Here is a 27687-nt window from a genome sequence, read left to right as displayed (position 1 = left end):
AAAGCAATTTTTACCCACTGCTGATTTGAAATAGGTTGTATTAGTTCTACTCGGATGATATAACTTGAAAAAGATGTAAGAAAAAATGTACGCGAATAAAGCATATCCGTGACACTATGGAATACTCTGGAAAATGAACGACGATGTAGTAGAAGATGATATACCGAAAAGTGAAGATGTTCACGTGCATCTGTCGGACAGATATCAGATCAAGTACAACCATCTCTTGACTTGGTTTCTTCCGCAACTCAAAGCTAAAGATAGCAATGTCTTGGTAAGTTATTTGTGCTATGCATGGCAATTTATTTGCTGGAATCTTTATTTTAAAAGTTTCACTTTATGATATGTGTGCCTACGATATAAGATTTCATTAAAGTTTGGATGCCAATATTGCTAAATAAAATCTCTCGACCTCTTGATTGACAAGCATGCTAAGGATTGTTTCCAGGTACCACTTGACTCAGGGATTGGTTGCATAACAAATGGAGTGACAGTAGTTGGACAGAACAGTAAACTGATACTCACGAGGTCTATGTACAATGTTGTAATTGTTCTGGATATGAGTGCGAGTATGTTCACTGTGGTAAGTTCTTCTGGTTTTCCTTCCTAAATATTATTTAAAAGCAGCCTCAATACTTATTATAAATCAGTGCTAAGTATTGAGGCTACTTTTACATTCTTAACAACCTATTTTAATGTTTTAACAAATTTTGTGCGATCATGTAGAACAACATCTTTTTCACCTAAAATTTCAAAAGTTTTACAGTTTAATCTTGAAGTTGTTTAATAATAATAAGATCATGTTCCCAGGACATGGACCACAAGAAAGTGATAATAGAAGAGCTAGATGAAGCACTGAAGATGTGTATAAAGCCTCTCTGTAACCCAGAGATCCACCCCTGGAGAGATGACAGGGAGCTGAAACTAGATGTTACTCTCACTGTACTGGCATACACTCCACAGTTCAAAAACAGGGTGAGTTCCCTTGGCTGAAAGTGGGGTTTAATCAGGCATATCTGACAAGTTAAATAGTTTATCCTATTCCTTTCTGAGGTTTGCCATAAACTTCATTTCTCATAAACATCCAGAAATTCTAGATCAAAAGAATATTTCTAACTCCACTCTTATATTCTCAGTTTATATCTGTGCTGATACAAGGCTACCCACTAAGCCCAAACACCAGCGAACAACTAACCACCCTCCTGGCTAACAGATGCTCACAAATGCACAACTACATCAAGTCTAGGTCTGATCAGGCAGGATGGAACATCTCTGAGCAGCACAGTGGGGGTAAAACTGATAAGTACGGTCTGTATGGGCTGATAGGGGAAGTGTTGTGTATACTGAAACTACAGAGGTCGAGGAGGGAGACTACACCGGGAGAGTGTTCTGATTATGATAACTGTAAAAACGGTGGGTCAGGTTGAAAAATTTCAAGCCCCGTGAAAATAACGCGATTAGTAAAGAGATACGTTTACTAAAATAAATACCCTTATCAGTTATCATGTCCAGTATTTCATGATAGTACCTTTTTAATCAATGTTAAATTTCAGTAATGATAATGATAACGGACGGGGTTATAGGAGAAACCCATCAAGCCAGACAGATTATTCAGAAGTTACACGAACGTTCCGCTTCTTGTTCCTTTATCAGAGTCGGGCCTTACGATCCAGGTAATAACTTATAAAATCCGATAAATCTGTCGTTATCTATGCAACTCAATAACTACTTCGGCTGCCTGCCTCCTAAAGCATGTCCTATATTGTAAATTTGATAAATTAAAAATCCATCTAACTTCACTTTTTGCCTTTTTGAATGCCATCTAATTTTAAAGATCATGTTAATTGATCACGTGATATCCTCAGAACACTACGGGTTTGGCTACATCCCCAACATCTCGTTGCTCAGGTTTATAGCAGAAGCATCAGGAGGCCAGTACTGGAACTGGCGTAAGAAGCACCGGATCAAGGTGGAGAGTGTGTTCCAGTGGTCCTTGTTTCGGGACCTTCCGGACACTAGGGGCCTCATACCGGTTTGTTGCTATTAATAGCACGTCATGACTAGTTTAAAACTTTTATTTAATTTGGGTATCTGTAGCAAAAAGAACGGGGATTTACGTCCCTTACACAATTTGGTGCACGTTTTTTTTTGTAGCAGATGTTATTGCCGCTCGATCTCGGAGGTCTCTTATATTTCATTTGACAACATTTGACAACATTGTAAAATGCTTCTGAACTGATAAAACCCTTACAACAACTTTTATTCTTTCAGAAAATAGATGAGTCTCCTACTCCGATCCAAGCATCGCTTATATCGACAATAACAAAGAAGATCTTTGAAGGGTTCAAGATTTGTGATGTGAACATTCAATCTCAAGGATGTAAGCGATTTTAGACATTTCGTCGAGTCATGACTCATGACACTCGTTTAGTTTTACTATCTAATGTGGAATGTCTCTACTACCGATCGCAATTGTAATATCATGCCTGTTTTAACTAATTACTGATTTAAAAGTTCGGTATGAAAGTATATTTATATTTGATATCAAGATAACTTTGTCCCGAATTCTTATACCTCACCCTTCTTCAGTGGCACCTGATTTTTCTGGAACAGAAATCACAACTCTTGGAGTAACAATGTCGCTCACATGGCGTAAACGTATACATGTCACCTACGAACTTGTTACTGACCTGCCCATTGAACCTTACAGTGCTCAGAAGATGCCTAAAGTTAAGGTACTGATTTATTGAAGAGTTTCTAATCGAACTCTAAGAGTTTTTAATCAAACTCTTTTAATTAATCACAGGTAAATTTCCTCTGGCCCGGAGTCAGCTAACCTTGTTATTATTATCATTATATCACGTGCAACTGGGATCTAAACTCGTATCATGATAAAGGAGATATTATTATATCGTTCTTGTCTCATAACATGGATATAATACTTGAAGGTGACAGTGTGCAGTTACGGAGATTACGAAGTTATTAATGGCAGGTGTGGTGAGGAGGAGAAACACAGAACACATGTCAAACTTCTTGACCACTTTAAACGGTAAACTTTTGAAGAAGCTAGCAATTGGTTTTAATTAAAATATCTACTTAGAAATCAGCTGATTTTAAAGTAAACTTGTCTGCTAAATCTTCAATTTAGATCAAATTACGTCACATAAACTTAAACATTTAAATGATGTTATTCAGCTCAGTGGAATGTAATTCCATCTAGGAGAACGCTCATAATTCTGGTCTTGTTCAGGTTTGTAGTCGAACAGCTGAAACCACATCAAGACGATTCTTACGAAAAGAGGTGGATATTTGATCTGCACAACTACGCGTACTCAAGCCTCAGTAAGCTCAGCATCTCTCAAGCCAGTCAGAAACCATTCAAGATAGAAAGGATGGGATCTGCTCATAACGACCAAGAGTAAGTTTTATTATTATAAAGGGTCTCAATAAGAGGTCTCGACTGCCTAGGCGTCAGACCTTGGCAGTCGGTAGTTTTCCTCTGGCCCGGGATCAGCTGACCCTAGGGACCAGAGGATAAAGGTGTAGAAACTATATGTATCTACAAAACTTTCAAGGTTGTTTTTACAAGAGACAGGGCTTGCTGCGCAAGGGAAGAAAAGCGGGAGAAACACTCACAAATTATACAAATAAATATTATAAAACATAGCAAAAAGAAATTCAAACAATCCTACACTACTACAAATGTTTATTACATACTACAATGTGATACATGATAATTATATGCTGTATAGACAAGAAACAGGGCTTGCAGGGCAAGAGATGGATCAAAGGGACTAGTCACAGAGTGTAATATACAGTGATTCAGCAAGAACCCATTGCTGAATCTGGCTTATTATTATTATTATTATTATTATAAAACAGGATCTTACCGACAAAAATGATTCTTAAAAATACCTTAATGCGGTAAACTGTACCCTTGAAAAAGATTTTCCCAACATCTGTTGCATGCAGCTATATCTCTAATTTCGTTCAATTCATGCAAGTTGTCCATTTGCAAATTTCTACTACTTAAATCACTTCTTAAAACCGATAACAAGTTCATTCTAGGTCTCCCCAATCTACCAATGAATAAATTATCTGATTCAATAGCAAAAGAGAGAGCCGTTTGGGCTGGGGTGTTCTCCATACTCCTGAGAATGTGTCCAAACATCTTCCACCGCTGGTGTTCAATACGCTTGGATAACTTTTCAACTTTGCACCTTTCATACAATGCTTTGTTGCTTATCATACCTTTAGGCCATTTGATGTTTAAAATGGACCTGAGGTGTCTACGATGGAGTGTGTCCATTTTCTCCATGGTTGCTTTCTTAGGACTCCAACTATTTGAGTTGTAAATCAATACAGATACAACTTGAGCATCATATAACCTCAGCTTTCTTTCAAGGGAAATTTTCTTACCGGACAACCATACTTTTCCAAAGTTCTTAAAAGTAATCTCAGCTAGGATTCTCCTTCTTTGAATGTCCTTCTCAGTACAGAGTAAGGAACCTAGTGACTTGTTACTTCGCCATGGTTCGTTATTAGCTAATGGCTGACCGTTTGTGTCTTTATCAGATTTTTTCGCCAGGTAGAAGGTACTGAATTCAGTTTTACTTTCATTTACTTGGAGGTTCCAGTCTTTGAGAATCTCCTTCACTGTAGGAAGGAAAATTCTCAGTTTCTCGATGTCCTCGTCAGCAAAGTCACAATCGTCTGAATATTCCCACTCAGTTGGAAAACCTAGTTCTGATACTGGTGGGTTTGGTCTCCCAGATACAGCTCTGAGGTGGTGTAAGGCTGCTGCAAGAATAAGTGTGAATAGCTTTCCAGATAAACTGTCACCTTGAAAGGCTCCGAGTAAACTTTCAAACTCTTCCGACAGTGAGGAGTTAACACGAACTCTAAGGAGAGTATTCGATAGAAGGTATTGAACTAAGCGAATGTCGTCCTCCGAACAACCAGCATCCTTCAAAACATTGATGATAGTGTCCCTTTTCACGGTATCAAAAGCTCTACTCATATCAATACCCATTTTGCTAAATGTCCATTTCTTCCTCATCACAACAGATATTAGCATTCTCTGAGCCCACACAATGTCAGAGCAGCTCCTACCTCTCTTGTAAGCACTCTGCCATGGCATGGTGTAGTTGTCAATTCTAATTAATTAACTTACTTATTAACTTAATCTCAGAAAAACTGTCATCTTTCAGCTTGAGCATTTAGTATGATAAGTCAGGGCTAAAATTATGATAGGAGTCTTGGATAGCCCCCATATTTTAATCGTCTCTAAATTATTCAGGATGAACCGCTTCAACAAGTTTTGGTTGCACCTGCTGGCCGAGAAAGACTTCATCGACGCTCACTTTGATGTTTACCAGCTCAAATGTTGGCTACAGTTCGACCTCAATCTCCCTAAATGTTTGACGGGTCTTTCGCGATCCTACAAAAACCAAAACAAGGAGTTCCAAATATACAGCCGATCGCATGGATTTGTGAGTTAGAGAGAAAGTTTGAGGATGTTTAGTTTTTGTTGTGGGCCGTTTATTCTATTAAGCATATTTCAAACATGAAATATTGTTTCAATTATTTATTAATGTCAACAATTTACATTTGGAACACCCTGTAAGTAACCGATATTCTATTTAGCAGTACCGTCTATACTACTACTCCTAACTAGGGTCCTATCACGTGTTATTAATGTCCCCTCTCAGCTACTAGACGTACTAGTAAAGTGGTGTAAAGCAGCTACTAAAGGTGGTAAAGGAGGGATCTTGATAGAGAAAGACGTGTTTATAAAACTATACGAGACAAAGTCCAGTACTGATCCTAAGAATAGCTTCGTGTGGGTCACAGTGTCTCTGACATCTTGTGCATCTATGTCTATCTACATTGCCATGCACAGGGACATTCCGTTCATCGAGCAACAGGAGGTTTGTGTTTATGTCATGTAAATTAAGGTCTCGGTTGATTAAGATTATTATGAATTTTCTTACTATTTAAAAAATTCAGTAGATTTTTATCACTCAAGTTATGTTTCAGTTAAGAAAGGATTTGGTGGATCAACTGATGGGTGTGAAGTTCCAGGGATCTCTGCTATTGGACAGCAGTATTAAGGTCAGTGCTCTCGAGATGGCTATGGAATAAATGTGTCCTGATTACTCTATATTATATTGAGAGATATGCATATTGACAAAGCTCCATTTACCTTAAAATCAAAATCAACTGAGGTTATAATTTAAACTGAAATTGATCTCAAAACTGAAATTTTATTGGAATTAGATTGCAACATGGTGTTATTTTATTGTTACGATAGAAACCCACGTTTGATAAAGAAAACCGCAGGTTGGTCTTGATACAACTCTCAAGAAAAGAGGCGGTAATTTTATTCCCTTTAACCTGAAAGCAGAGTATGCCTGCCAACAGATGCCAAAAAATATCGACGATATGATTTCTGGAAACCTCGGTCCTAAGCGAGGTGATCTGTACCTCCACAAGTTGGTCTGCAACTGGAAAACTTGTCCTGATATAAACTGTTGCTCTGATGATCTTATAAAGGAACTTAGAAACGAGATATTTAACGCTTTGTTCAGGTAACAATCTGTAATGTATTATTTTCTGGTTTCATATTGGAGGCCGCAAACAAACCTATTCCTATTAGTGTAGGAATGCCTCAGTTAATTTCTAACAGAGTACGGTAACAGTCTGATGAGAATTTTTCTAGTATAGTGAGGGTCACGTGATCAACTATCCAGTCTACTTCTTGTCTAGCGTGGGTCACGTGACCCAATGATTGGAGTTTTCTTGTCTGTGTGTGGTCACCTGACCTAGTTATGCGAGACTGGGAGGGTCGAGACAGATCCCACGCGTCTGATCTCATGTCATCAGATATGCGTGATATTCGTCACGGAATGTAAATACCAACAAGCAATGGGAGTCGGGGCCCCTTAAAATTCCCACCAAACCTAAACAGTATAAAGTTCAACTCCCATTTTCAAAACATTATCATAGTTCACCATCTCAAGTCAACTCCTTTACGAAAACAACTTCTATACTCCAACTGGAAATGAAGAACATCGGAACTGCTCCTGAATTTGTCCAGAAGTACAAGCTGATCAATCAGCTCGGAGCAGGAGGTTATGGAGAAGTCTTCCTGTGCCAGGAGAGAACAACCAAACAACTTCTAGCAGTAAAGATAATGGATGATTGGAGATGCAACAACAAAACCTGGTGTCCGAAGAGGAAGGAGTGGCTACCTAACGAGTTGGTACTCTGGGAGTCCCTCTCTCACCCCAACATTGTAAACCTACTGGACGTCTACCGAGACTCCAAGCAGAATACCTGGTACCTTGTTATGGAATACAATCCCGGATTTGTTGATCTTTTTGATCACATGGACAAAAACAGATCCCTACCCTCCAAAGAAAGTGCTAACATCATCCGACAGCTGGTCAACGTTGTGTACTACCTCACTCTCCAGAACATCGACCATCGGGATCTCAAGGACGAGAACATTCTCTACAACCCCGTCACCAAACAGATCAAAGTGATAGACTTTGGATCCTCTGCTGAACTGTCTCCAGATCCCTATTCAGCATTCCGTGGTACAGATGTCTACATACCTCCTGAATATTTCCTGACCGGAAAATACCATTCTTTTCAAGCTTCCGTTTGGGCTATTGGTTGCATCTCCTTTATCCTTCTAAACGGGGACTGTCCTTTCCAGACCAGGCAATCAGTACAGGAGTTCAAAAATGTGGAACAACTTAACCCGACCTACTCCAACCGGACACTGAGACTCAACTTTATCAGGAGCTGTCTGAACCCCAACCCTGATCACAGAATTATGCTGTCTGACCTTCTTCGACACCCTTGGCTTAGAATGTGAACTGCATTTTTGTGATGAATTATTTTGTACATGATTTATGTTATTTGATATTTATTTGATTTTCAATGATACTTCAAAAAGTTGTTTCCGTCATATTCTATCGAAACCTTTAAATTTAATGTTTAAAATCGATATATTATTATAAGTAAAGTGAAGATACCCATATTTTGCAGATACCCATATATTTTTGCAATATAAGCATTAGTTTCAGATTAAAATGTATGATAATTATTTTCTTCTTTTAAAATAATTATTTTCCACGTTTAAATATAATACGAATCTTGTTCTCTTTAGCTATATTGGTTGATCAGTAATTGCTATTAACAATAATTGTTTTTTTCTTTCAATTAAGATTTTTTAGTTTGTTGATTGAGATTTATTTCACCTAAAATTCTCTTTACAGATTGCGATTACAAGAAGAGTTTCGGCCTCTTAACGTTGGTGGCAAAGTATTCTCCTGCTTTCAGATGTTGAAGATGAATTCTCTGACGTCATCACGATCACCGGACCCATGCAATGGAGAATCGGGCGAAGTTACATGTTTACTGCAATATGTGATAAAAGTTGATGATGATACCATGTCATCAGAGAAGAGAGATCAGAGGAAGATATCTTCTAACTTTACAACTGAGGTATCCGTTACTGAAAAGTCAAAGAAAATTGAATTTTTAACTTTTTAAAACGAGCTTTTCATACTGCACTTTTTAAGAAACTTTACTTGCGTTTGATGAATTCCTTTTGTTTTTCGAGAGAAATATGATCATCATCCTTTAACTCTGATTTGATTTTATTTAATTTACGCAGATATTGATCGAGCCTCAATGGGGTACGTCATCAGTCAAATCCGGAAACTTGACATACTTGGATGGACTGGAATTCCAGAAAATTCCTCCTCAACTGTTTGACATGGACTTTAAACTCATCTCTAGTTTGTGTACATTCGCGACCATCAAGAAGCTTTGCTCTCAACCTGACAGACACCAGCCTGAATTCTCCAGCCAGTTTTGTCCTAAACCAACGTCATTCAAAGAGGTTAGCGTTTCGTAGAGTTAATATCGGTTTAAATAATAATTCATGGTTAGGATGATTGGGAAAAAGTTATCTTAGGAAGGGAGTCTGGAGTATCGCCTCCCACCTGTTAATAACCCAGCCAATACTCATTGCAGCCCATATCTACACCTGGTCTACCCTATCTTTTTCTGGTATCTAACCTCCTCTCTAGATCTCATCTCAACGTCCTCAACTTCCCACTCCTATCTGTCATTCCCGGCCCCAGTCAAGGTTTGTTTCATGTCTGTACATGATATGGATTTAATCTAAATTGCTATACTATACGGTCAAATTGCAGTTATGCAGCAAAATAAACACATGGATTCATGATGTTATTTGTACAATGTACAATGTACAATGTACAATGTACAATGTACAATGTACAATGTATATAAGTTGCTTAATGTTTGGCGGGATGACAACTAACGAGAAAAATAAACTTGATTACATAATAATTAATTCGGCTGAACCAACACATAGCAAGAGCCACATTAACGTTGGGGCCGTAAAAATTCGTATCAATAATACGTATCAATAATTCGTATCAATAATACGTATCAATAATACGTAAATCAATAATACGTAAATCAATAATACGTAAATCAATAATACGTAATCACATGGGTGGCAATAATACGTATCAATAATTATACGTATCAAAAATACGTATCAAAAATACGTATCAATAATTATACTTATCAATAATACGTATCAATAATACGTAATCATTAATACGTAATCATTAATACGTAAATCACCTCGCAGAATCAAACCCACAACCTGATCCTGTATACTCCACCACCTCCCCCAACATTTACCTCCTCCGGTGCCTGTGCGAGCTTCTAGAGGTTTATTACTCCAGGAACATAGACTTATGTCAGGATGAGTTGAGGTTGATTCGGCTAAACGTTCTAAGCAGGAAGCCCGTGGGAGAGAAGGTCTGGTTCTCTGAAGACATCCCTGAAGTCCACTGGAAGTGCTTCGTCAGAGTAAGAGTTTTTGATAGTCTGTGTGAAATTCCAAGTCGTGATAGGTCGTTTTCCTCGATGCTTCAGCTACTAGCTAGTCTGATCGGGTTAATTTAATTTATTGAAATTTTATCGAGTTGTGATTATTTTGATTTAAAAAATCACTAGATAATAACAAAGCCTCAACTTCCTTTCAGTTCCACAAATCAGAAAAGAAGGAGCCGACGTATGATAAGACGAGATTACAGTTTGTTCTGATACCCGAACCCCCAGAAGATCTCACAGAATCACAGCTACAAGCCTGGTTTCCTAGTGGTCGTATTGATGTGCTAGTGTTCGACTGTCTTTACAAGATACTCCTCGGAAGTTTCACTAACCCTCAGCGCTGTTCCTTGGTACGGTTTTTGTACAGAATCGGTAGATAAAGTTTAAGAATTATACATACCTGTTAGAAATGATGTTATAATTAAAAGTAAATTGAGATAAAACTGTTCTGCAGGAGAAGCTGTACGCATGTGACAATTACATTGACAAGACAGAAGAAGTAGAAGAAGTGGCCTGTCCTAGCCTGATAATGCAGATAATAGAGGAGAGCACTTCTACACACAACCCCCAGTCCATAGGTTAGTTCAAGGAATATCATACCGGGTATAAGTTCCTTAAATTGAATTATTACCCATATTACGCTAATTATTCCATAACTTCTTCATGCTTCTGGAATCATTCTTTGCGAAATTTGATAACCTTTCATTTTGATAAGTAATTAATAACTTTAACTGCAGAAAAAGCGCTGAAGTTTAAGCACATCGGTGAGATCTGTAAAGCGTACGAGAAATGTTATATACTGGGAGTACATCAGGCTATATTAAGTGATACACCTCTTAAACAATCATGTGTTGATATTGCCATAATGCTTGTTGAGAAACCACGGCTGTTTGACCTTCACGTTAAAAAGGTGGGCTTTTATTCTTCTATCGGAGAGGATTTCTTTGTTTAAAGTTTGAGACACGATTTATTGAATTTGAGTTTCATTCTTTATACATTCTTCACGATATCATCGTATTCTAGACTTCTTGAGTTGTGATATATCACTAAATTTTAACTTTTCAGGAAAGGAAGCACATTCCCCTGGCTAAATACCTGAGTGCTGTTTGTTCCCACGTTTCTGGACAACTGACTTGCTGCCACAATCCATGTTAGTACATTTACTGTTACTTCTAACATTACTGTTACTTCTTACACATTTTTGGTATTTCTAGAGCTTGTGAATTGTAAAACTGGGGACAGTGTTTCATTAAATATTCATCAAGCCAGTAATTATTGTGCATAATAAGTGCATACTGCATAATATAGCAATTATAATTATAAGTGTAAGTTTGCACAGTAACCGGTAAACAATCGCAGCTGACATCCAAGTAGCACTAAACCAAAGTGTTGACTCCAGCGACAGAGACGTGACGTCAGAATCCTACAACGCAGATGTGGAAGCAACACAAGACACCAGCAAGATGATAGCAGAAGAGGACACCTCAGCTAACTTCACGCTGCCAGATAGTATGGACAGTGAGGAGGAGGAAGAGGAGGAGGAGGAGGAGGAGGAGGATGATCTGTCTACTCCCTGTCAGAACGAGGCTCAGTGGACTAGTGTTGTCTCCTCCCCACTCCCTGCAGGGTCTCACAACATCCCCTCTGATGCTTACTGTGCGGAGATTGTGTCCGCTAGTAGTACTGAACTTACTCCTATTATAGCTGATAAAAAGGTACAAATCACATCATTATATATGGCCTGAAAACCTACTTGAAATTTTATGTTTATGTTCAATGAGATGGTCATGTTCAATGTGAAGTAAATGCACTGTGCGAACAGTGAAACATATTTTGCATAGATCTGAATTGAAAGTCTGAATCTTATAATTCACCCAGGATGTGAAACGTATCGCGAATAATAAGCGTTTATATCTTGCAGTTCGCTGACACAATTCGAGCAATGTCAGCCCATTGCCATGAAGAGAATGCAGATATAGATGAAGACAGCTACAGCGGCAGTGGAAGTGATAAAGACCCTCACTTCTTTTTAGGGGCCCCACAATCTAGTGGGGGGTCTGAATCTGAGCCTCAGTTTATAATCAACGATACTGGTAAACTACATAGTATAATACGTTTCTTTCCGTTTCTAATTGTTTTTTTTTTGTTTTTTTTTAAATTTTTATTTTATCTCAACACTTATTTTACTTCGGACATTCCAACAGCCACATTGTTACACAAGTGTGTAACCAGCCAATTACAGGAAGCCGAAGGATTCAATTATACATTAGGCCAGTGACGGTTAAGGTAGTGTGTACCATACTTTCTTCGCCCGAAACTTTGCTGCAATGGGCAGCTCCTCATTTAACCCTCACACCCGATTTCCCGAGTATTTGGCTGAGTGGACCGGGGGGCTGCATAGACCACTCAGGATCCTTAGCTGAGCGTCGACGACGCTCACCCCACGGCTAGTGACAGAGTCGGGAATCGAACCTGGTACCTCCAGCAATACCAGGCGGATTAACCAACTGAGCCACTAAGCCGTTTGAGCCACTAAGCCGTTCAAGAACTTCGATTTTAAATCATTGACGTCCGTATCATGTGTAGTTACTGATTGCAGATATTGTCTTAAAGGATTAGGTATTTATGGTATTGATTCCGATAGTCACTTGATAAACCCAGGGACATCCATAACAAGTTCGGGCGGGATGAAAGAGGAGAGTGACGAGGTTATTCCGGGAGATATTCCCCTAGACATGCCATCCATACATGGTTAGTAACTGTTCAGACACTTTTTTGCAATCTGCCCTTTGTCGTTGGAACGACTGTGATAGTGTGATACCGTCATAGTACCAGTTACTGTTATCATATTATTATGTATATCAGTCAATATTTTAAGTATTCATTCAGTGGCTGTTGAACAGAGCGAAGATCCGTTAATTGAGAAGAGAGTCTCCTTCATTGAGCAAAGAACATTCTCAGCTGGGTCAGAACACAATTACCAACCTGTAATCAACATTATCGCCAGCACTCCGGTATGTGGTTATGACATTTTTGTTCCACACTTGACACTCATAACCGTATTCATTACTTGAATTTTCTAGATTTGCTTGACTTGGTTAATTTTCCTCTAAACGTTTTGCAGCAGTTACCACCTACAGAAGACAAACATGGACACTCTATACAAGTGGAGGAACACCGCTCAATACAAGCCAAGTTTGATGAGATTATAGATTCCAGGTTCATCAGGATCTCCCAGTACAACAAACATTTCTTGGTTATGAAGTCTGGAGACAACCCTGAAAATATGGACAGGTTAGCAATATAACGACAGGTTTAACGAATAACGCCCAAACTCTGCAGTCACATTAATTCTACTGATTAATTATATAATAATGCTTTTTTCAACATACCGATTCACTATTCAGCCCCATGTTTGATTCCAACGTCTTTTAACAAAATACCTCCCCAGTTTCACGACAGAACGACAACCGGTTCTCTTCATGAAGATGTCGTGTGAACGAGCGTTCAGCGAAGAACAGAAGATTCCAGTCACAACTCTTCCCACATGTGTGATGGATGTTAGTGGGGGAAGTGAGAAAAGGAAGAGAGATGTTGACCTGTGGTTCACTTGTTATACTCTTCCTGTAGTCGTTCACTCTTCTCCCGTTTACAGGTCAGGATCATCTTTTTGTTTAAAAAAGAGGTCATGGCGAAGTTATATGGCGAAATTATTTGGCGGAAATTGTGTTTTTGTTTAAGCTAATTCGTGTTATGATGGCTGTATTTATCATTGCAACAACTTAACTTTATCAAATTATGATCGTTGCTCACAGAGGTTTCGATGAAATGAGGTAAACAAATTTTATATTGTTGAAAATCAAATTTAACATAAATAATGTACAAAATAATTCACCACAAAAAATGCAGTTCAAACTCTAAGCCAAGGGTGTCGAAGAAGGTCGGACAACAGAATTCTGCTATCAGGGTTGGGGTTCAGACAGCTCCTGATGAAGTTGAGTCTCAGTGTCCGGTTGGAGTAGGTCGGGTTTAGTTGTTCCACATTCTTAAACTCCTGTACTTCTTGTCTGGAGTTGAAAGGACAGTCTCCGTTGAGAAGGACGAATGAAATGCAACCAATGGCCCAAACGGAAGCTTGAAAAGAATGATATTTTCCAGTCAGAAAATATTCAGGAGGTATGTAGACATCTGTACCACGGAAAGCTGAGTAATGATCAGGGGAAAGTTTGCCAGAGGACCCAAAATCTATCACTTTGATCTGTTTGGTCACAGGGTTGTAGAGAATATTCTCGTCCTTGAGATCCCGATGGTCGATGTTCTGGAGAGTGAGGTAGTACACAACGTTGACCAGCTGTCGGATGATGTTAGCACTTTCTTTGGAGGGTAGGGATCTGTTTTTGTCCACGTGGTCGAAAAGATCAACAAATCCGGAATTGTACTCCATAACAAGGTACCAGGTATTCTGCTTGGAGTCTCGGTAGACGTCCAGTAGGTTTACAATGTTGGGATGAGAGAGGGACTCTCAGCGTACCAACTCGTTAGGTAGCCACTCCTTCCTCTTCGGACACCAGGTTTTGTTGTTGCATCTCCAATCATCCATTATCTTTACTGCTAGAAGTTGTTTGGTTGTTCTCTCCTGGCATAGGAAGACTTCTCCGTAACCTCCTACTCCGAGTTGTTTTATCAGTTTGTACTTCAGGACAAATTCAGGAGCAGTTCCGATGTTCTTCATTTCCAGTTGGAGTATAGAAGTTGTTTTCGTAAAGGAGTTGACTTGAGATGGTGAACTATGATAATGTTTTGAAAATAGGAGTTGAACTTTATACTGTTTAGGTTTGGTGGGAATGTTAAGGGGCCCCGACTCCCAATTCCCATTGCTTGTTGGTATTTACATTCTGTGACGAATATCACGCATATCAGATGACATGAGATCAGACCCGTGGGATCTGTCTCGACCCTCCCAGTCTCGCATAACTAGGTCAGGTGACCACACACAGACAAGAAAACTCCAATCAAAACTCCTTCAGAGAAATGATAAGTTCTTCATTAACACTCAGTCCACTTCTAAGCAGAACTTGATGTACTTCCGCGATAATCTCCATCTATCAGAAAGAGGAATGCATGCAATCACCAACACCATGAGAGACACCCTCGACAAGATCTTCAGGGAGTTTGAGCTTCCAGTCTAAATTTTAGTCTTCAAATCATGACCACCAACCCAACCTCTTGAAAAAATACTATGAATTTACAATCCAAAATTATAAGCTGGAACATCCAATCAACAAATACAACTTTTGGCTCTAAGTTTGATGACCCTCAATTTTGTGCCGTCTTTGACAAGTTTCCTATTGTCTGCCTTCAAGAAATAAGACAACCTGTCAAACACTCGGGTTACAGGTCCTTCAATAAAACCCGCCGGGACAAAAAACATGGTGGCGTATGCATAATGGTCCAAAACGAAATATCCAAAGGCGTTAAACTTGAAAAATCCACAATTGAAGATGTTGTTGCCTGTAAACTTGACAAAAATTACTTTGGCGTAGATAATGATATATTCATTGTTAACTCATACATTAAGCCAGCTAACACTTCCTCTAAAAACTCAAATATTTCGGGCTTTGACACCATCCGTGAACTGGACCAATTTCTCAATGTTCTTTTAAGTAAAGGTGATGTCATTACTTGTGGTGACTTCAACTCTCGTATCGGCCATGACATTGACTTTATCAAAGAGGACAAATGTGGCTACGAGAGCTTCATTCCCCTGCCAGAAGACTACACCCCACAAGAACTTCCAACCAGGAACTCAAAGGACAAAAAGTCGAACAATTACAAAAGACCCTTTCTAGAAATGCTTGTCAATAATGAACTCCATATTCTCAATGGGAGAACTTTAGGAGACTCATATGGTGACTTCACTTGTATTCAGACCAGCGGTGCCAGCGTTGTTGACTACTTTATTATATCACCAAACTGCAGTAAGTATCTAAGTCATATGACAATCCAGCCGTTCACTTGCTTTTCTGATCATAAACCACTACTCCTGGCACTCAACTTCTCTCCTTCCAACACTCTTGTAAACACAAAGGCACTCCATGAAACTTACGCTCGAGCCCCACTTCGTTACAAAATAACTCCTGACAGCCTTTCAAGCTTACGGGATACAATGATGGACCCACTTGTGGAAGAATGTTCCAAAAGCCTCTTAGAAACAGATTATCCCGAAGATCTCCTAGGTACATACAAATTAAACGAAGATATCACAGTACACTTGAACAAAATAGCAGACAAATGTCTCCAAAAGACCAAACATCCCAAAATAACCAAAAAGGGATCAATAAATAAACAACCCTGGTTCACACAAGCCACCAGAGAAGCTAAAATATCTTGTACTCGTGCAGCTCAAATTGTTTCTGATTTCCCCAATAGCGATTATCTTCGAAAAAATTTTTACCAAGTAAAAAATACGTACAAAAGTTTAATTGACCGTACAAAAAACAAATATCTTGACAAATTGAATACAGATATTGAATCTGGTAAAATTCTTAACTGGAAACAATTCAAAAAACTGAAAAAATTTAAAGGAAGAGTTGACAAATTTGATTGCCATGACATGGACAACTTTCAAAAATTCTTTGGTAAACTTTATGCCAATGCACATAGCACCATAACTGTAGAGAATAAGGAAGAAATGCTTCAAAATGCAGAGGCTATTAACAATAATTTCCAACCATCCCCTGCACAATCAATACTCAATGGCCAGATCTCTGTGGACGAAATATCTACTGCGATCTCTTCACTCAAAAACGGCAAAAGTTCCTCGGAGGATATGATATGTAATGAAATACTGAAGACCTTGTCCACAACAAACACACAACTCCTTTGCAAAGTCTTTAACCGCTGTTTGGACACTGGAACTTACCCATGGAACAACAGCATTATTACACCCCTACACAAAAAAGGCGACAAAGATAATCCAGACAATTACAGAGCAGTTGCTGTGAGTAGTACAATCGGAAAACTATTTTCGACCATCATGTTAAACAGGATAATCAAGTTCAAAAATGAATACAACCCGGACCCCATAAATCAACTTGGCTTCGCTAAAGGAGCTCAAACATATGACCACATACTCACACTCAACACCATTACGTCTAAATACAAAAAGCTCAAGGTTCCCGTCTTTGCTGTTTTTGTGGACTTCCGGAAGGCCTTCGACTCTGTTTGCCGTGAAGCTCTTTTCTTAAAATTAGCTAAACTAGGTATCACTGGCAAAACATTTAATGTTCTTAAACATATGTATAAAAATTCCACTGGCCAGATAAAACTATCTGGATTTGTCAGCGAAAAATTTGATATCAATAAAGGAACTGAACAGGGTCATCCACTTTCCCCTGATCTATTTAAGATATACATCAGAGATCTTTCCCCTCGACTAGAATATGATAACTGTCCGAAACTAATGAACCAACTTATCAGTCACTTACTATGGGCAGATGATCTGATACTCTTGGCACTGGACCCCAAAACCCTCCAAAAGCAACTCGATGCTTTGAACAATTTCTGCTTGGAATGGGGCGTCGAAATTAATGCAGATAAAACTAAACTCATGAAATTTAATGCCCGTTTTGATACTTATCAGCCGGTTCCCCTCAAAATTGGTGATCACTTGTTAGAAGAAGTCGAGTCATACTGCTATCTAGGAATCGAAATACACAAATCCGGCACATTCACAAATGCCCGAACTGAGCTCAAAAAGAAAGCCATGCGTGCACTTTATGCCATGAAAAGCTCAGTAAACAAATCCAAATTATCATTCCGCTCTCTAACAACACTCTTTGATGGTCTTATTAAACCTATCGTTCTTTACGGAGCGCCTATTTACACACCTAACATGGCTATCATAAAACACATAACAAAACAAGTCGATCTCAATATGGATGCCGACACAAAAACAAAATTTCAAACTAGTATCCTCAAGAAAATTAGCCTTCTGAACAGCGAAAAAGTTCACCTTCACTTTCTTAAATGGTCACTGGGGGTAAATCGTAAAGCCAGCAACGCAGGCGTCTGGGGTGAGTCAGGCCGCTACCCATTAATCTATGAATGTATTAACCTCACTCTCAAATATAGCCAACGTTTGAAAAATCTCAAAGATAACTCCCTTGTCTCCTTAGCTTTCAAAGAACAGATGAACATGAAATTGGACTGGTACAGGGGTTTGGAGCCTGTCCTCGCGCTAGACCCATGTTTCTCTACCGATCATGTCACAGCCTACCGCACACTCAAAAACAATCACTCCAAGTTACTTTTCGAAAGAAACCCGAGTATCGCAAAACCACCAAAAGAGGACTTTCTTATTCACAACGGTTTCAAGAAACGAATTCCTCCTCAATCAACACAACCCATCGGGAGTAAAATATTCACACCACACGTCATTACTAAAACTTTGAAATGTAACTTTAGAGAATATTGGGGGTCCTGTATCAACACTTCTCGGAAATTAGAATTCTATCGTGACCTAAAATCCAAATTTAACAAAGAGTATTACCTAGATAGTGTCATTAAATATGCAGACCGTGCTAATATCACAAGACTGCGGATCAGTGCACATCGACTCGAAATTGAACTTGGCCGATATAATCAAACTCCACGTGACGAGCGAATATGCTCCTGGTGCAATATAGTCTTAGGTTCTGGTATTATTGAGAATGAAGACCACTTCCTTAACCATTGTGATCTTAACGCTGCATCGAGGCGAAAAGTCCTAGACAAGATCCAGTCACTCATATCAAATCCAATCAAACCGTCTGCGACATCTTATTCTGTTCACAATGTCATCCCTGGAGCAAACGTCCTCAAATTCATCAGCAACAACAGTGAAATCATTGAACTTATCACGAACGAAAGTCAAGTCCACCTCACGAGAGTCGTTGCTAGGTTTGCCACTACGTGTTTTAACAACCGCAAGAAATTTGTTGACTCTCTGGCCAGTACATGAACAGTGAACACTGAAAATCACTGTACCCGCTTTTGTTTCTTTTCGCGCAACGACGAGTGCAAACTGCAAAGTGACCTGGCTCAAGCATTACAGCATTACCAAGGCGACTGAAAACAAAATATTTTATGTCAAATCTTTATTTTTCACTTTAGTTAAGTTATATTAATATAATAAATTCAAATCTTATGATATTGTTATTATCTTAACAGTTACTATTGTAGCTCAAGATTTTAAATTTGTATTCCTTGTATTCCTTGTATTCCTTGTATTCCTTGGGTCACGCGACCCTCGCTAGACAAGAAGTAGACTGGATAGTTGATCATGTGACCCTCATTATACTAGAAAAATTCTCATCAGACTGTTACCGTACTCTGTTAGAAATTAACTGAGGCATTCCTACACTAATAGGAATAGGTTTGTTTACGGCCTCCAATATGAAACCAGAAAATAATACATCATAGATTGTTACCTGAACAAAGCGTTAAATATCTCGTTTCTAAGTTCCATTATCAGATCAAAATAGCACCATGTTGCAATCTAATTCCAATAAAATTTCAGTTTTGAATTCAATTTCAGTTTAAATTATAACTTCAGTTGATTTTGATTTCAAGGTAAATGTAGCTTTGTCAATATGCATATCTCTCAATATAATGTAGAGTAATCAGGAAACATTTATTCCATAGCCATCTCGAGAGCACTGACCTTAATACTGCTGTCCAATAGCAGAGATCCCTGGAACTTCACACCCATCAGTTGATCCACCAAATCCTTTCTTAACTGAAACATAACTTGAGATGATAAAAATCTACTGAATTTTAAAAATAGTAAGAAAATCCATAATAATCTTAATCAACTGAGTAACCTTACCTTAATTTACAAATCATGACATAAACACATCCTCGGTGTAAATCCAGGTCAATATCATTACATATTTCGCATATAACTATACGACATATTTCGAGGGAAAACCACGACATATCCAAATTATAATTGTTAAATGTTGTTACAAACTAATTTAATTTCAAAAATAATTGATTACGAAATTCCTTTTTTTTTCGAACAAATTTTGCGCAATATTTTGATATTTTAACGACATCCGAAATCATGACATCCGAAATCATGACATCTTGTCATGATTTACAAATATCTGAGAAAGTTCACGAATATTTTTACCTGCATCTCACAGGCAAAACATGACATGAAAAACATGACAGGCAAAACAGAACAGGCAAAACATGACATGAAAAACTTTTCCGCATATGCAATCTGATCAACGAGAATCTGACATATCTGAAGGGGGATTAATATAAAAACATCCTTGTGTTTGCAAAATTATATCAAAATAGTTAAGCATTTTTTCAATAAATTTTCCTAGGACTCGCCTGTAGCCCCCTGGATCGGGCTTTGCCACTTTGGATCATTGTGGGGCCCAAAAATGCCCTAATCGGGTGATAAAAACCACGACATATTTCACCCAGATATAATAATGGGGGGGGGGCCAACCATATTAAAGTATATTAAAGTATATCCCCGGGTCAAAATCGGAAAAAATCCTACATTTTAATATACTTTAATATACCTACAATTAGAAGATTTATATTCTTCGTTAAGATTTACATGATGAACTATATTTTTCACTCAGATTCGCAAGATAAGCCTGTTTTAGGACTAGTACATGAATTTCCATCCAGATTGGTCAAAAATTGGCTGAGCTATGAGCTTTAAAAAATATGCCCATATTTGGGCATACGCTTTTGCCCAAATTCGCTTTTGCCCAAATTCGATAAAATTTCAATATTTTTTAATGAGACTAATTCTATGTGAAAGATATAACTCAGTGTTTGTTGAATATAGTGGATACTAAGTAAAAAGACCTCCATGAACAAAATTGGGAAAATTGCACATAATATCTCGGTTCGGAATACTAGCCAAAATGGCTTCATTAAAATTGAAATAACTCCATCAGTTTTCAATTTTTTTTCAAGAACTTTTTGGAATCGATTAAGAATTGCATTTCAAGCTTATTTTGGGCAACAATTTTTGATGTAGGCCTCCAAGGAGATAGGGATATATTAAAGTATATTAAAGTATATTAAAGTATATTAAAGTATATCCCCGGGTCAAAATCGGGAAAAATCCTACATTTTAATATACTTTAATATGGTTGGCCCCCCCCCAATAATATACGACATATTTTTTATGATATTGATGTGGGGGTGTAAACTGGGATTTGCAGTAAATCGGGGTATTATTGTATATCGATTTTAAACGTTAAAACTTTACAAACATTCGGACTCAAAATATATGTATGTTAAATTATGATCGTTGCTCACAGAGGTTTCGATGAAATGAGGTAAACAAATTTTATATTGTTGAAAATCAAATTTAACATAAATAATGTACAAAATAATTCACCACAAAAAATGCAGTTCAAACTCTAAGCCAAGGGTGTCGAAGAAGGTCGGACAACAGAATTCTGTTATCAGGGTTGGGGTTCAGACAGCTCCTGATGAAGTTGAGTCTCAGTGTCCGGTTGGAGTAGGTCGGGTTTAGTTGTTCCACATTCTTGAACTCCTGTACTTCTTGTCTGGAGTTGAAAGGACAGTCTCCGTTGAGAAGGACGAATGAAATGCAACCAATAGCCCAAACGGAAGCTTGAAAAGAATGGTATTTTCCAGTCAGGAAATATTCAGGAGGTATGTAGACATCTGTACCACGAAAAGCTGAGTAAGGATCAGGGGAAAGTTTGCCAGAGGACCCAAAGTCTATCACTTTGATCTGTTTGGTCACAGGGTTGAAGAGAATGTTCTCGTCCTTGAGATCCCGATGGTCGATGTTCTGGAGAGTGAGGTAGTACACAACGTTGACCAGCTGTCGGATGATGTTAGCACTTTCTTTGGAGGGTAGGGATCTGTTTTTGTCCACGTGATCAAAAAGATCAACAAATCCGGGATTGTACTCCATAACAAGGTACCAGGTATTCTGCTTGGAGTCTCGGTAGACGTCCAGTAGGTTTACAATGTTGGGGTGAGAGAGGGACTCCCAGAGTACCAACTCGTTAGGTAGCCACTCCTTCCTCTTCGGACACCAGGTTTTGTTGTTGCATCTCCAATCATCCATTATCTTTACTGCTAGAAGTTGTTTGGTTGTTCTCTCCTGGCATAGGAAGACTTCTCCGTAACCTCCTACTCCGAGTTGATTGATCAGCTTGTACTTCAGGACAAATTCAGGAGCAGTTCCGATGTTCTTCATTTTCAGTTGGAGTATAGAAGTTGTTTTCGTAAAGGAGTTGACTTGAGATGGTGAACTATGATAATGTTTTGAAAATAGGAGTTGAACTTTATACTGTTTAGGTTTGGTGGGAATGTTAAGGGACCCGACTCCCATTGCTTGTTGGTAAATTTACATTCTGTGACGAATATCGCGCATATCAGATGACATGAGATCAGACGCGTGGGATCTGTCTCGACCCTCCCAGTCTCGCATAACTAGCTCAGGTGACCACACCAGACAAGAAAATTCCAATCATTGGGTCACGTGACCCACGCTAGACAAGAAGTAGACTGGATAGTTGATCACGTGACCCTCATTATACTAGAAAAATTCATATCAGACTGTTACCGTACTCTGTTATACTAAGTCCAAAGTTGACTTACAGACGTTTCTCAAGCCATGCACCGATTGCATGGAACTCTCTTCCACTGATGTTGAGATGTATTACTGATACCAACTGCTTCAAGCGAATGTTAAAGAACCATTTATATAATCAGTTTTGATTTTTTTTTCCATTTGTCTTCATTTTGCAAGACACCTTGGCTTTTATTTCTTACCGCACTCCATTTTATGTCTAAGTTCTCTACCTTTCTTTGTCACTGTACTAACCTTTATTATACCTACATGTATTGTATGGTCTCTGCTTGTTTTTAGTTTAGTGTGGTTTAAAATAAAAGATGTTTTAATTTTGTCTTGGTCTTATACTAATATTGAGTTATACTCTTGTTCATTTTTACACATTTGCTCACATCACTCACAGTCAGCCGCTCTGACATGGTTAACCACCTTCCTTGTGTTGTTGGTTAATCATATGAGCGGGATATAAATACCTCATTTCATTTCATTTCATTTCATAATCATCTCCGATGAGAATTTATTTCTGGCATTTTGTTGTATCATGAATTCATGAATGTCTGTAAGTTGAAAGTTCTCATAATCAGACGGTCACCTGAGCCTTTACTTCTGGGAGCTTGTTTACAAACCCACTGGTCATGGCTTACCAAAATTATACAACTTTCATATCATTACAATTGTTCAGATACTCATATCAGTTAAATTATTAAATCATTGAGTACCATTATATCATAAAGACTCTACAAATAATGTCCATCTCAGAGAAGAATTAGGGCAGCTGGTAATAAACAAAAAATACGGAAAAAGGCTGGGGATTAATGATCGGCAAATTGTGAATGGAAATATTCAATGGAATGATTACTAAATTTAAAGTTTGTTGTTTACATTTTTTTAAAAATGACTATAGAATTGAGATTAACACATGATGGTTACCTCAGGTCTCCAACCCACTCATTCATCAACTCCAGACCTCACCGGAGAAAAGAGTCTTACAAAAAATCTGAACATTCTTCCAAAACAGCCGAAAAGAAAGGTATTTGAATTGCGATTGTCTTCTCTATTTCCTTATGTCGCATCTTTAATGAGAGCTATTTTCATACTTTTCCCAAAAATCTCGTTCAACTAAAATCTTGTCCAACTAACAAAGATGAAAATACCGAGTACATAATTATGTGCGGATGAAAAACAAGGAATGCAAATCCTAACACAGGTAACAATGTAACATATAACATTTAACATCTAACATCTAATGTCCTTGCAGGAACAGCTGGAAGCAGTGTCCCTCTGGAGCCCTCCTACTCTGCTAAAGAGGTCGTTCTCTCTAACCCTGACGATACAGACGAGGGTCCCAACGAATTTTTTGCGAATGACAAGAATAAAGTTAAGCAGAGATTCAGGTAAAGATTTTTATATTTACGTATAATAAAAAGCTTCAAAATTCAAAGTGGGGTCTCCGATTTTCCCGTACGTTTCTGAATTAGGAAAATTATATCTAAGGACCATATTGAAGACAACTCGCACATCTTTTTCTTGCTATCATTTCGAATATTCTTAAAACTGAATGATCATCATAACGTCATGATAACAACCGGTTCGTTTTCAGGGACCAGCTGCCGACATCATCAGCGTCCTCTCCAAGTCTTATTCGTTCCATAGCGATCTCAGATCCAATAATCAGACGGAGTATTCTGGAGGACATGTATGAGGATGTGAAGTGGCTGATTGATGATCAGTTCATTACTAATCTCCGCAGAAAGTCACCCGTTACTCTTGACCTTCTTAAACAGGTTTGGTTTCATCTTTAATCTTTGTCTTTTTAGCAAGAACCTATTTCTTGAGAGTTTTGACTGCCTAGTTTCGGAAAATTTATTCAATAAAATCAAATTCCTAGCAAGTAAAAATATTCTCCATAGCATGACCCCTAAATGGATCCTGCTAGCTTTTAAACCATCCATCTATTCTACTTCTAAACAGATACACCCAGGTACTAGACCACTGCAAAGCGTGCCCCGGAAACATCCCGGAACTGCTGTGCGCACACTGAAGATCTCTGTTACGTGGACACTTGGGTAGTCAAGGACGAACGAGCCCGAGGAGATGGAGACAAACAGAGACATGGCGAGAAAATGAGACACGACGAGCTCCTGGCTAAAATTCAGCTCGCTTGGGAGCGTGAACCCTTTAGTTTGTGTCGGATAGATAACTTCTTCTTTTACTCGCTGGATGTCGAGAATGAGGAGAGAGATAGCATGTATGGAAGGGAGATATTATCTGCTCAGAGCAGTATTAGTAGTATGGGATCCAGACCTTCTCATAACAGATCATCATCCTCCTCCTTCCCCGATGATATCCCGGTTAGTGTTTACTCTTCAACTCATATCAAACCCAAACATTTCAGTGTAGCATGTTCTGGCAGAGGACCTCTAACAATTCCGTTTAAAATAGCCATCACGAATGTGGTCCACATTTTGTCCCAATAAAATATCCTATTTTCAGCTATCAACAGAGAGCACTATGAGACCATGCTCCAAGTTCTGGATAGTAATCCAAGTTACGTACACCCACTTGCAAGTAGCATTCCAAACTTCAGATACAGGATACGAGGAGCTGATAGACCACACCCTGCTTAACAAGATAGTATCTACTATTGTACACCTCAACAAGATACAGAACCAAGAGTTCCTGTTGCATGAGATTGTTGAGAGTAAACTTTGTCCTAAAGAGCTCCTTCATGATCACACGCCTCAACCTCACGGTTTGTTAATAAGATAATAATATAATGTGTAACTATAAGATAATAATAATATGATGTGGATATCAGATTGTACTGTTTTGTTGACTATTTGACGATCATTTTAAATGACAATAATACCTCTCGATATTAAGGAGTACAATACTGAATAATTATTTAACCCTACACTAGTCACAATACATCACGTGACTGATATGATACGCTGTTCCAGGTGAAGGGTACAATAACACGTACGTATGTGGCGTGGTGCACACCATAGAGGTACAACTCTGGGATAAGGACGAACACGAGGGATTGAGGGACATTAAGGAGTCTCTCTTCAACTTCAAGTGTGATAATGCTGATGAGTTCGTCTACTTTTACCGACAGGATGCTGCTAAGGACGACAGTAAGGGACCTTGTTAATTGTCCTTGTTGATTTTATTTGGTGATACATTTTTGATCTATCCAGGGTATGAATAATATCTTCTATTCTGGCCTTTGTTGTTTTTGATTAACAGCTTGAAATACCGATACCGCTGACATATCTTATGCCTTCAACTTCAGGATCTACATTCTACTTCCAACTTCCTGAAGCTTCAAACAAACCTGGAGTAAAATCAAAGAAGCTTTGTATAGACGTACGCGGCTTACAGCCTCCAGATCCAGACAAACAGAGCTCCTTCGACCACTTTGTTCAACAGAAGCTGGAGGAGGCAAAGTTAGAGGACATAGCTCACAGACTCAACAGGAACAGTCAGGCTAAACTTACCGCTGAGGAGGTGTCCTTCCTGAGCAACAAGAACTGCAAGCTGTACAAGACCATGTACATTAAGATTCCTCCTTATGTTTACGATTTTTTACCTCACTTCTGGTTCTACCTCGATCAGGTTAGTTTCAATAATTGTATTTTAACTATAGAGTAAGTCACGTAGTATAAGTTGCACGATTCTGTTATATTCCATTTTAAAAGATACTACCTTTGCTTCCTGAGTTTGAGTCGGGACTCCAGATAACATAAGAAAGGAACTAGCGTGAAATATTTCACCCTTCTCACAAGACTGATGTTTCCTCCTCAGCACTTAGTTCAGCAACAAGATCTGTTCTGTCCACGATACGATTCTAACAACGACAAGAGAATACATTTTTCTAATGAGAAAACAGGGGAGGTTGAGAACACACGCGATCACGAGGTGTTCATAAAACTGCTGATAAAACTTATCGGAAATAGAGCTGGTCATCACGATGGTAATTATTACATTCCATTTTCAAGTTTACTTTTCAGTTCACATTCCATTCACATAACTGTGATTGAAATCTATCACTGCTGAATGATATGAGTTATTATGTTAATTACTGACCCCGCAGGTAGATACACAGGAAGAAGTCACATGCACAAAGATCCTCTCTTCCAAAGCCTGCTCCTCGTTAACATTACCATAGTAGGTCCAGATAACCAGCCTGTTGATTTCAACAAGAGATGGTTTAACCACAGGTCCCCTGTGTTTGAGCAGGGAGGGTACGAGCCACCATCTGCTAGACAAAACGAGGATATCAAACCTTCTCTTAAACAAGGTACAGACCTACTGAAATGTTTGTTCGCTAGCTAGACCAATCTTTAAATGGAATAATAATGGATAGACTGGTCAGTAGTCTGTAAACAATTGATTTTGTATTTAATTGTAATACTGGTAATAGATGGTCATATTTCCAGTAAAATTCCTCCCTCAGTCTTACTCGTGCATATCTTATACATAGGTAGGTGTGATCGTGGATTCACATGACCTCCGTATCTATATTAATTAATCTGTTCTGTATTCGCAGACGACAAGACAAGATTAAGCTTGAAACTACGTATAATTGAGAAGCGTAAAAAAGCTGGTTCAAGTCAGAAGTCAGACAGAGAGATCGAGTCAGCCTTGTATCAAGCCGTGCAAGCAGCTTACATCAGCTTACTGTTAGAGGTACAGTACAGCTGGCTTTGCCCTTTGGAAACAAATTTTATCTTAGTTAACTTTATTTTACTTATTTTCAATTTTCGTTTTAAGTTCGAGCCTAAACTGTTGGAAATTAGATATTCTAAAGCGTGAAATAAACCAATAAAACACGATCCATTCAGGTCTACACTCTACATATTACCAATTAATATTAACAATTAACCTAATTAATTCAGGTCTACATATTACCAGTAGAGTTAACGATAAAAAAGGCCTCTCCAATAGTAGCCTGTCTAGATGAGGACCTGTCCGTGACCCCAAAACAGATGAGTAGCAGTTTGGGGGGCAAGTCAGGACATGGTGGTCTGCTCAGCATGATGAAGGGTAGGAGGAACAGTCAGGAGGGTATAGATCGTGACACTCTGAAGGAACTGGAGACTAGA

General features: G+C 38.5%; 2 protein-coding genes across 2 annotated transcripts; one reads left to right on the top strand and one right to left on the bottom strand.

Moving 5' to 3' along the window:
- Positions 1–34: 34 nt before the first annotated feature.
- Positions 35–27271, top strand: LOC134811112 (uncharacterized). The gene is made up of 38 exons (XM_063817842.1): positions 35–274; positions 449–583; positions 811–975; positions 1137–1413; positions 1554–1673; positions 1866–2032; positions 2272–2380; positions 2590–2735; positions 2949–3049; positions 3251–3418; positions 5300–5492; positions 5712–5930; positions 6040–6114; positions 6343–6590; positions 8289–8517; positions 8690–8917; positions 9052–9166; positions 9701–9924; positions 10101–10298; positions 10403–10526; positions 10686–10858; positions 11014–11098; positions 11308–11663; positions 11870–12041; positions 12610–12699; positions 12838–12962; positions 13073–13242; positions 13400–13603; positions 23515–23609; positions 23838–23973; positions 24180–24363; positions 24561–24930; positions 25073–25331; positions 25540–25716; positions 25875–26197; positions 26387–26555; positions 26676–26882; positions 27132–27271. Exons 1-32 carry the CDS (start codon positions 134–136, stop codon positions 24618–24620), a joined length of 5232 nt encoding a protein of 1743 aa, XP_063673912.1. The 5' UTR covers positions 35–133; the 3' UTR covers positions 24621–24930; positions 25073–25331; positions 25540–25716; positions 25875–26197; positions 26387–26555; positions 26676–26882; positions 27132–27271.
- Positions 13859–22336, bottom strand: LOC134811968 (death-associated protein kinase 3-like). Its single transcript, XM_063819136.1, has 5 exons — positions 21386–22336; positions 19652–19726; positions 18756–18934; positions 14558–14735; positions 13859–14410 (listed from the first exon to the last, which is right to left on the bottom strand). Exons 1-5 carry the CDS (start codon positions 22334–22336, stop codon positions 13859–13861), a joined length of 1935 nt encoding a protein of 644 aa, XP_063675206.1.
- Positions 27272–27687: the final 416 nt, after the last annotated feature.

This window comes from Bolinopsis microptera, chromosome 2 (genome assembly GCF_026151205.1).
Source record: "Bolinopsis microptera isolate Bmic1 chromosome 2, MBARI_Bmic_1.0, whole genome shotgun sequence".
In the NCBI taxonomy this organism is placed as follows: domain Eukaryota; kingdom Metazoa; phylum Ctenophora; class Tentaculata; order Lobata; family Bolinopsidae; genus Bolinopsis; species Bolinopsis microptera.
The sequence above is the reverse complement of the archived record's forward strand: the minus strand, read 5'-3'. Positions and strand labels throughout refer to the sequence as shown.